The 10,282-nt window shown below is 49.3% G+C and overlaps 3 protein-coding genes across 3 annotated transcripts; 1 reads left to right on the top strand and 2 right to left on the bottom strand.

The window, feature by feature from the left end:
• Window positions 1–282: 282 nt before the first annotated feature.
• On the bottom strand, window positions 283–1,648 carry FOXG_06263 (uncharacterized protein). The gene has a single exon (XM_018384853.1). The coding sequence runs from the start codon at window positions 1,478–1,480 to the stop codon at window positions 485–487; it is 996 nt and encodes a 331-aa protein (XP_018242013.1). The 5' UTR covers window positions 1,481–1,648; the 3' UTR covers window positions 283–484.
• Window positions 1,649–2,112: 464 nt separating this feature from the next.
• FOXG_06262 (uncharacterized protein) lies at window positions 2,113–4,563 on the top strand. The gene is made up of 2 exons (XM_018384852.1): window positions 2,113–2,748; window positions 2,797–4,563. Exons 1-2 carry the CDS (start codon window positions 2,517–2,519, stop codon window positions 4,458–4,460), a joined length of 1,896 nt encoding a protein of 631 aa, XP_018242012.1. The 5' UTR covers window positions 2,113–2,516; the 3' UTR covers window positions 4,461–4,563.
• A 158-nt stretch (window positions 4,564–4,721) lies between these two features.
• Window positions 4,722–7,581, bottom strand: FOXG_06261 (uncharacterized protein). The gene is made up of 3 exons (XM_018384851.1): window positions 6,817–7,581; window positions 6,111–6,707; window positions 4,722–6,060 (listed from the first exon to the last, which is right to left on the bottom strand). The coding sequence occupies exons 2-3, from the start codon at window positions 6,580–6,582 to the stop codon at window positions 5,849–5,851; spliced, it is 684 nt and encodes a 227-aa protein (XP_018242011.1). The 5' UTR covers window positions 6,583–6,707; window positions 6,817–7,581; the 3' UTR covers window positions 4,722–5,848.
• Between the last annotated feature and the right edge of the window lie 2,701 nt (window positions 7,582–10,282).

Below are 10,282 nucleotides of genomic sequence, written 5' to 3'. Positions count from 1 at the left end.
ACATGTGATGTCATGACGGCAGCCCAGCCAGAGTCCAGGATCAAAGCCTAAGCTCCCCCACGTAAATATGTTCAAGGCTACGTGATTTGATGATCGACAATCAACTGCCGTACCATGATACGAATCCGAAAATTATTGGTCAAATGGCTTCCAAAACGTGGGTGGGTGGAGATCGGGGGCTTAAGTCGACTTCAGCTGGCATTAGTAGGTACTGTAAGGTCAACAGCCTAGGGGAAGGAAGGAAACTTGGGATCAAGATCCCAAGTGATAAGGGTTTTTAGATGAGTTAGTATACGCTTAGGGCGCTCTTTGATGAATTGATCTTGGCATATCTTGTCCATGTCTGAAGTTTTCTTGCCACGCGGGGGCAGCATAAGTAAGGTACTTAGCAATGTCAATTCATGTTGATTGACCGTGGGTATCTTGAAATTCTATGGTTAATGATAAAGACATAAAAGTAGGTAGAACGGCGTATACACCTCGATCAGGCATCATCAACGTCCTCGTCTTCTACCTCATCTGCCCCTCCTTCGTCACGGATAACCTCATCGGCGAGTGTGCTACGTTGCCAGCCGCTACCATTCTTCCGCCGTCCCCGTTGGAAAGCATCCGTCGATGTGACCGCTCGCTCGCCTGTGAACTTATGACTTGACCACTCGGTAGAGCATCGTGGGCATTTGCTGTCTCGCCTAGTTCGCCAGAAAGCCTCCTCACATACCTCATGGAGTCGGAAGTTGCAATCCACCTCTGCGCATCTCAGACCAATCGTAACTGGATCCTTGCATGCTTCGCAAAACTTGATGCGCTGCCAGTCGCGTAGCCCAAGATCCGGGTCGTTGTAGCTTTCAACTAGCCAGGGTCGCAACTCCAACAACGCTCGGGGTGACAATGTATAGAACCCCTCGTTACTCTTCTCAAACCACCCTCCCTCAACCAAATTTGCGAGTACAGCTTCTACTTCACTATGCTTAAGTCCTTTGTCTACAGTTGTTTGCGTCTGCGTTTCCACATCGATCTGGCTTTCTCTTCGGTTCGGCCGCGCCAGTTTGATGGCCTGCATCTCGGTGATAGCCATGACTTCCATACGGGGGGTGTTGAACTTTTCAAACATAGCGTCTAGAACACGTTTAATGAACGAGATTTCTTCGTGGCTGTATGTGGTAGCGAGTTGCGTCTGCGGATCGGACGTGGTATTGACCAAAGCCCATATTCGTCTCTTGGTAATTTGGTGAAAAGTACTTCGGATTTCGTAGTCAAAAAGTGATGCCGCTTCTGAAGCTTTGTCTATGGCCTCTTGAAAGTGTTCTTCGGTGATTTGATCTGTTCGTACTTCGTCTCCCTCCTCATCTCCGCTGTGCCTGCGGTTGGCATTGAATATCGCAGCAAGGATAGGACGGGCTTCTTCGAAAGTAATCGTTCCTCGAGCTAAAATGGCCTGGAGAAAGGCTCTATCCCCGTGGTTGAATTCATGACTACTCATGCTTGGTTTTTGCCTGGCGATATTCGCGCCCGAGGCCAAGCACTATAGATTTATAATTTGTTCTCAAAATTGATGAGGTGTGAATACTTAGGACGAAAGCCACAGAAATGATTTTCTTGGAGGGGAAGAGAAGACGCGTTTGACGCGTTCAGGGATCTCAAGGCTTAATTGAGTGCACGAGCCACGTATCTGTGGCTGAGGTGGCTCATTCAAGCATCCATATCATCCAGCTCGCTTTTCATATCACTTGTAGGTGTCGCTCAGTCATCTTCTTTGTTTCATTTTGTTTCGAGAATGATTTTTTACTTCTTATATGTATGGGAAGATTGCATGAAATCAGAGTAATAACCGACATAGAATTGAAATTGAAGTTCGATGCGCATCATGGGATATTCCTCCATTGGTACGTTAAAATAAGGTCAGAACGCACAGAAGAACAGCAAAGGTCCTACCAACAGATAGAAATGGCATGGCCTTCCATATAGAACAATGGAATAAATGACTAGGTGCCTCACTGCGTTCATTGTCACCCAATATTCCTTTGTTCAGCCAGTGTAGGGTGGCCCAGCCATTCTGCTGACTCAGCTCGTCTACCAATTGAAAGAACACTCAAGAGCTTTGAGCTTCAGATAATTTACAGTAACCCCTTCTTGATCAAGGTACAGAGCGCGAAGACTGGGACGCATCTTCCCAGAACATACAAATTATTAGTAACACTCAGCTAAGCGGATGAAAGATTGCGTGTCCAGGTCATTGTTACTCCAACAGCTAATCCTTGTGTTGAGTAATTCATCAGAGCGCACGATCATCAATGATCTACATCTCGACAACAACACGCGAATTCAACAAATACCTGAAAACTCATCAGACCCTATAGCGCCCCTCACTCGCTACAGGGCAGAAACAACGCGTCTACGTGCGCCATCATAGTTTCCTGGAGGAGGGCCTGAACCTGGAAGACATTGAGCAAGTGTCAGACGCAAATAGGCTCTTGATCTAAGAATGGCAATGAATCCCACGGAACTGAAAGAATTCGATGTTGTACGGGTGGCAAGAAGCGATGGCTCAGACACCGGGCCTGGATACTGGCCCAGTCACAGCACCATCCGCCACGACTGCCACTAAGAAGACAAAGGATGCTGCGGCTGAGAAAACACCAAGGACCAAACCTCAGATGATTCGATTAGCCGAAGACGACCCAAGATTCACAGAGTGGAAAGTCAAACTCGGGATTCTGCTGAAGCAAGAGCTATGTCCGAACCCCGATGGTAAGTTGGCTCCTCTGCCTCATCCCTCAGATATCTAACCATGTGGAGAGGGGAATCCGTGGCTAGTGAACTTCCCACGAGGTTACTGGCTATACGAGAAGTCTAAACATCTTTGGGTTTCGGGGTATCCTATCAAGGTGAAGCTTTTCAAGAGCCCGCAGGAATTTGCAGTGCACCTGATATGGTTGCTCTCAACATCGATGGACTACCGAGACTGTTGCTGTGCGCACTGCAACGGTTTCAACTCAATCAAAGGGGGCATCGGTGCTGACGACGCGTTGATCATCACCCATGAACCTATCAAAGCCGATAAGATCCCGCCCAAGGTCACTCCTGTTCCACTCCCTCCAATGCCTGGACAGGCATCTCAGAAACCGAACCAAGTTACACCACGATCACAGTCTACACAGTCTACGCCGGCTACTACAGCACAAAACTCACCAGCACCGACGCCGGTCCCTGCAACTTCAACCCCAATACAACAGCATATTCAACACCGACCCCCGATTCAACTACAGGAGCAGGCGCTCCAACCCCAGCCTCAATCTCAACCCCAAAATCAACCACCACTTCAGCAGCAGCCACCTCAAATTCAACAACCCCAGCCTCAAGCACAGCAGCAGATTCAACAACAAGCTCCACCTCTTACTCAAACACAGCCCCCACCGGTTCAGTGGTCACTAAAATCACCTGTACTGTTCAGGTCAGGAGAGCTGGTCTGGTATCTGAACGGTAATGCATGGCGCCTTGGAGTCATTGCTTCATCCACTGCCAGCCATCATGAGGTTATGCCCATCGGTCATGGCATCGTCCAACAAAACAATGTGAACAAAACAGAGGGAGAAATGCGACCCTTTTATGCCTTCACCGTACCGCCTGTCAACCTCCCCGAATTGAAGGACAAGGAATACGATGGTGTTTCATGGGAGGCTCTCTTCCAAAGTACCGCAGATGGGAACCGTCGAGAGATGATTGCACTCGACGCTTCCAAGATGGCAGCTGTGAAGATTGACTACTCGTACTCCCTGTGGTCCAAAATCTCCGAAGAGCCGAACTTCAAGAGGGTTACGTACTGGGGTTGCTTTTTTGGGGCTGAGCGCATCGAGATTGGCGACGCAATGCGGCTCAGATCAATTCCAGCTGAGTTGAACGTCCCGGCCGAGACGTGCGTCCTGGGTCTCCGGCGCATCTTCACCACCTCGGACTTCCCTGGCGCCGTCTTTTTCGTCGGCCATATCTACCAGCTCGTATCTGAAGACCAGTCAAACATTGTCCGGGATGAACACCTTCCCGTGGCGTTACGAAATGAGAGCCAGTGGCGCCATTCGGTCGGGGCACAGCGCTGGCGCTACGCACTGATCAAAGAGAACGTCGTGTTCAAGGAACAGTCGATTAGAGGTCGATTTTACCCAACGCACCGTCTCATGCCCATCCTCAACTCGAACGAATTCCAAAACTCCATTATTCAACGTAGAGTGGATGAACAGCATGCCCATCTCAACAACCGAATGGATGGTGTGGGTAGGTATCTTGGTCGAAAGATCAACCGGCTTGATACCCTTGGTGCTTCGGTGACCCATACAGCTAGGATCAGTCTTGAGCCGTTCATTAAGGAAGGAGACCAGCCTCTGGGAGTGAGGGATGTTGGAGACACTCTGCCCATATACGGTATGGAATCACATGTGCCCGAGGGAGTGGATAACACGGAGTGACCATGAAGTTGTTAGGATAGTATATCGATTCATTTAATAGAGGCATGCCAGGGGTACTGGAACCATAATAACCCTTCCAGTAACATCCTAGACATATCTATAAATTCAAGGGGTGAATACTCTTCCACCCTAGCTGTATCCACATGATTAGGACGCTCCCGTATTCAATCATAATTATCAACATACGACCTTATTCCCTTTAATTCTTTTAAAGTAAGATCCTCTGAAGGTACGAACATAGTCTCAGTCTCCTCTTTGTAGGCCTGTGCGACACACCGCTACACAGAAAGCAGCAGACCATGGCACAACTCTTGCATCTTGTCCAACACAAGCACCACTTACGTAAACTGCAAGTATTACAACACCTGCATAGAGCAAGATGGGTTGGATGAATAATGGACACTGCGGGGGCAGGGTCATCACGTATGTATGATGGCGATGTTGAGGCAAGACTCACGTGTTTCCTGCATTGCTGGGGTTCTTGGATGAACTAGGAGAGGATAATGGCATGGAGATGATGCCACATCCTAATCAGTCCTCAACCAAGTTGTCAACCATATTCAGAGCGAGTGAGAGGGGATGGAATACATGGAACTGATATCACTTGTGTTCGTCAAATAGTATTGGTGTTAGTTATGAAGGATTGACGTCTTTCTCATTGATGCAGAGCGTAGGTATCGCTCACCAACAGAATTGTGTTCACTGAGAGAATGAAAAAAACACCGCTTCTTCGCTTTCGCCAAATACATTGACAATGTGTGGCACACTCGTTGTGGTATCCATCCTCCAAAGGTCACGGCCCGCAAGGTACATGCGAATTTTGTTTGTCAATACACAAACCACCCCCTTTTCAACACCTTTCAGCAAATCAACCCGTATATCCCCACCTGCCCCCTCTACATGATCTTGCTCTCCTGAATCATAACTCCTCTGTTCGTAAATGTCTGTAAATGACAGATGGCTGGTAATGCAATAATCATGGAGGTGCGCTTGAATGGAATGATCCGGAACGTGATGTTGTATGCGCCGGCCAATATGAATTGCCGTCTCTATGTCGTGAAAAACAAATAGGCTTCGTGTCGAATACTATTTTGAACCCATGATCCAGGGTGGATGAGCCGTGCAACGTGTGGCCAAGTAGAAGGAAAATGAACTGCGGATGGGGATCGATAGCCATCGAATTTTCTACTCATGATATGAGATGGTTGAGAAGCTCTCCGCCCGTCGTCCCTCGCTCTCGCAGCTCGAATGTCGTCGTCGTGTGTGGTTGTGTAAAACGATAAAATGAAATAGCATCCTCTCTTCGTCCCCGACTCCCGAGTTCAAGAGTCTTATGGTGTATGCAAGTTATGCCACTTTTAGATTCTCAAGCCGCTCCTGTAGCCTCTTCAATATCTCCGGGTCTGGTTCAGGTTCGACTTTGCGGGGTTTGACACGGGGCGAGTCGTCTGTTTTCTCCGAACCACATTTTGTGCATTTGGTTCCATTTTCAGCACCGGTTGGGAATATAGTCTTGCACTCCTTACACTCATAGTGTGGCACACTGCTAGGACCGAATTCATCTCCAGGATAACCATATGGATACTTCTCCTTCTTGGGGCTGTTATCTGGTTAGCAAAGACTTTGATAGGTGCTGTAAGGTGAACATACGGATCTCGAGGACAGTCAGTGCAGCGAACGTGGCCACACTTCTCACAGGTTTTATTACCAGAGATAAACAGAGTCGAACATTCATGACAGGTCCTTCGCACGCGTTGACGAGGCTTCTTGTGAACCAAGTCCTGACCACCTGTCTTGCTAGGTCGAGTAAGGACGATCTTCTTCTCGTCAAAGGCGTAAGAGTAGTCGGGAATAATAGGGGCGTTCTCCTTGTTGGCTTTGATGATAGCGGCACGTCGCTCACGGCTGGCGATAATCTCGGCTTCGCTTCGTTTGGGAGGGTAACGGGTGCACTTGGTGCAACGGGCATGCTGGCAGTTGGGACACTCCTTGGCAGAAGAAAAGGTGGAGTTGCACTTGTGGCAGGTTCGTCGTACGCGCATACGGATCGGCTTGTCAATGCGGAGAACGGTGTCGTCGGGCGATCTGGTCTGAAGTTCGGAAACGTTGATATCAAGCCCATAGCGCTCACCAAGCTTCTTAGCACGCTCTTCGATCAACTGGCTCCTAGTGAGTTTGGAGACGCCCTCTAAGCCTTCATATTTAGCCCTAGCTTCCAATTTCTTGTTCTCGGGAGCAGGAGGTTGACTGCGGGCTCGTTAGTTACTGAATGCACATGAACTGGTTCTAGTCAAGGAATAGAAACAGTCCGTCGAGACGTTTCCATCCGAGGAAAGTTCACCAGAGAAAATCGTACCTCGTCTGGGGAGTCTCCTCAGGCTTGGCTGGAGCGGCAGGCTTGGTGGTCGAGAGAGTCGACTGACGCTTAGAAGCAGATGAGGAGCCCTCTCGCTTGAGGAAAGTTTTGGTGCGAGTAAGAAGCTTGCTGAATCCCTTCTCTTTCTTCTCCTCTCTACGGGACGAGGGCCCGGCCTGGGGAGGAGACTCATGTTGGATAGTTTGTGATAACAGAGTTTGAGAGTTCTTTAATGGTTGTTGCTTTAAGTGACTGAAATAGTTTCGAGTGAAATTTGATATGAGATAATTTTATCGTCCCCTCTATACAGTTGTCTATATGGTGAGGCGAATATGATGAGTAAAAATTGGATAACAGGGTTTGCTATGAGTCGTGAGGGAGTCCAGTAGAGACGATGGTGTTTGTGCAATCGGCGGGACCGAAAGTAGTGGCGCTCAAGCGACGATAATGTATCGTCAGATAGATAGCGACAGTCCCCGTTAAAAGAGACGTCGAGCGAATTAGTCAGGATAGACCAATTCGTATGTCGAGCTGAGTGAAGGTCAAGAGTTTATCAGCCTCTCATGACGCAGTGGATCTGCGACGATGATCAGGGCGATACGATACGGGAATGGTTGGATCAAAACTGTTGACTTTATGAGAAGGCGAGGGAGGAGGGAGAGAAAGGACCGAGTAGAGTAAAGTAGAAAGTTGGTCGAAGGATGATGGGCGAGGGCAGGCGAACTATACTTAGTCTGGCGGTTGCTAACTTGGACGGGACCTCGTGGATGGCGCTACACTCAACTCTACAGTGCACATCGAGCCAGCCTGGTGGTATTAGTGGACCCAGTCTAGCGGCCCGGCGCTACAAAGCCAATGCTAATGCTGCAGAAGGCAGAGACAGCGAATGAGAAGGCCTGCCCAGTGCGACAAGGGTTAAAGAAAGGCATCCAACCCAATTAGGAATTCGTACGAGTTCGTTGCATCCATGGAACATGGAACCAGGAACCCCAGCACGGGAAGAAGGGCATGTGGGGGACGGCAACGATACCATGGAAGGGGTGAAAGTTGTGAGTGGTGGCATGTAGATAATTGTACAGTATTTGTTCATGACCCGTCCGTTCTGTTCAACAACAAAAGACACCGAGACATCCAGTCAGTCCCGACACGGCGGATGGGGAGGGACGTGAGCAGTCGGCCGCTGGCAACCGGGAGGCCTAGGCCTTAGTTCAAGGACGGACCTTGGAGACTTGACCTCTTCAGGAGGCAATCCAAGACACGACAGGACATGCCACTGGCCACGCACACTACAGTACACCGCAGTAGCTCGAATTCTGGGGACGGGAAGGGAAAGGTGTCATGCTATGCGCTGTAATGCGCAACAGGTCAGGTCCTTTTGCTCTACCTTCTGGGAGAGGCTCATGCTCTGCCGTCAGAGGCAGAGATTGTGGTGTGAACGATGGATACTCACAGGGAATCTAACCTGAATCACACCCCTGCGGGTACATGATCCAGCACAGTAAGCACAGTATTGCTCCTCCAAACGAGGTCCAACCTCCGTGGTATTTCCCTATTCCAGTTGCTCGGTTCACTGAAATTGTGGCCCAGTGGTTCACAGCCAGCTTCTGGCCTATGCCATGGCCTTTGATGCGGCCAGCTGGAGCGGCCAGGTGGTGACAAGACTGCGGCACTGTGAACTATGGTAGCATTTCAGCGGTCACCAGCTGCCACATTGAGAGCCTGAATTTGCTGGCCCAGTTGTCAGCCTGCCAGTAAAACGTTATTGATTGCGTTGCGTTGCACGAGACGATACGATGCCCCATCCACACATCAGCAAAGCTGGAATGGATTATCATCATCAGGCAATTGCTGCAACATTTAAAGTCGCAGACAGGATTCCTGGTGAGGAATACAGTTTGAGGCAGAGAGGATAGCTGCTTTCGCCCACGTTATTTCCACGCGCCCGTTTCTCACGTCTTGACCTCATGAGTTTGGTGGCGGCTGCGCTACAATCCAGCCGTGAGCCAGGAAAGGCCATCTGATGATATTGTCAACACGGCACTTGGTCCATGATGCAGCTGTCTGTGAAACGTAAGCCATGACCTGGGCCTTGAGTTTAAGTCTTATGCAGATGAAGCGTGTCACAGCATTCCCGTGTAAGGACGCACACACATGAAAACCGTTTATCCATGAGGCATCCGCGAACCTGGTTATAGAATGCCTTAGTACCCAACAAGAGGGTGTATATGGTTCCAGAGACAACAATCTCACATTTCAGTGGTGAATATCGGCGGTTGAAGGTATTATCGCCCTTCCAATGGAAGCAGAAACAGAAACACGGCTGTTCCAAGATTCATGAACCCAAGACTAGGTATGCACTAAAGAGTCATGGAACCACAAACTCGCATGATTGGCCAGTAGCCCATGTCCGGAGCAGTCCCGAATAGCAGGAACCCGGGTTGCACTGTCCAAAAGTCCATCTCCGACAATTTACCGTTCCTTGAATTTGGTAGTGGAACACTAGCGGGACCACAATCCACCAAAAACTCCAGGGCTCAGGGTAACCCCAGGGCAGTCAGATCATCCATTCAACACACCCCACCCTGGCTTGAAAGAAGAGATCCCAATCAAAACACTCTCATCCCTGCATCGACAACCCCGTTTCCCTTCTCAGGAACCTCACTTTGTCAGTTTACGGGGGTTTTCAAGCTTATCACCACGAGCCTTGGCAGTAGCTTTGTGAGGTGTCACTTTTCATCCGCCCGTTGTGTCGTAACGGTTCGTTCGTTGACAGACAGACCAGCTTCTGTTTGTCAGCGCTCCATGGCTTTGGGACCTCGGCTCGCTTGCAGAGAGTCATTGACAACTGGGAATCAATCAATCAACCAACCAATTGCTTCATCGCACACGCTGGCATCATTTCAGCGTCGCTTTGGCCGAGACCCTGGGTTTTCCACTACCAACCAGTCCATATACTCTCTACAATTTGATATTACTTTGCAGTCCAGTCTGCCAGCAAAAAGTCCAGACTGCGCCTCAATTTTTTTTCTAAAGACCAAAGTTGACATGGGCAACCCGGGGTTCGTGGAAAATGTGCCGTGGTTGATACGGACGGACCAACTCTTCCTCTCTCCCGCAGTGGCCCCTGGATTTTTCTACGTTTCATTCGGTCCATCATTGCACTCTCTGAGAAGCTGAAGTCTCCATTCATGGAGACCTTGCATGTGCTGTCAGTGATTTTAAATCCTGCTGGGACACATCTTCATTAAAGAAAATGAAAGGCCGAGAGCTCTTCCTGCAAAGAGGAAATAATCATTCCGCGGGTTTATGATGCCTATGCCGCTTCGAGTTCTATACTCACATCGTCCTTCATGGGAGAGTTTGCACTGTCCTGCAATTGCAAGGGTTTCTTAATTCTCCTGCCTTCATTGGGTATGGTTCTCGGTATGCCTCGATTCCGACACAGATATTTAGGCGTTGACACCAT

This window comes from Fusarium oxysporum, chromosome 2 (assembly GCF_000149955.1).
Source record: "Fusarium oxysporum f. sp. lycopersici 4287 chromosome 2, whole genome shotgun sequence".
NCBI lineage: Eukaryota > Fungi > Ascomycota > Sordariomycetes > Hypocreales > Nectriaceae > Fusarium > Fusarium oxysporum.
This window is presented reverse-complemented; position numbering and strand designations above follow the sequence as displayed.

Excerpts from the sequence above, each read along its gene's own strand:
- FOXG_06263 (XM_018384853.1), bottom strand. The coding sequence starts at position 1,480 with ATGAGTAGTCATGAATTCAACCACGGGGATAGAGCCTTTCTCCAGGCC.
- FOXG_06262 (XM_018384852.1), top strand. The coding sequence starts at position 2,517 with ATGTTGTACGGGTGGCAAGAAGCGATGGCTCAGACACCGGGCCTGGAT. Across the intron at positions 2,749-2,796 it reads GCTATGTCCGAACCCCGATG|AGGGGAATCCGTGGCTAGTG; the intron begins GTAAGTTGGCTC and ends AACCATGTGGAG.
- FOXG_06261 (XM_018384851.1), bottom strand. The coding sequence starts at position 6,582 with ATGGGCTTGATATCAACGTTTCCGAACTTCAGACCAGATCGCCCGACG. Across the intron at positions 6,061-6,110 it reads ACTGACTGTCCTCGAGATCC|CCCCAAGAAGGAGAAGTATC; the intron begins GTATGTTCACCT and ends ACCAGATAACAG.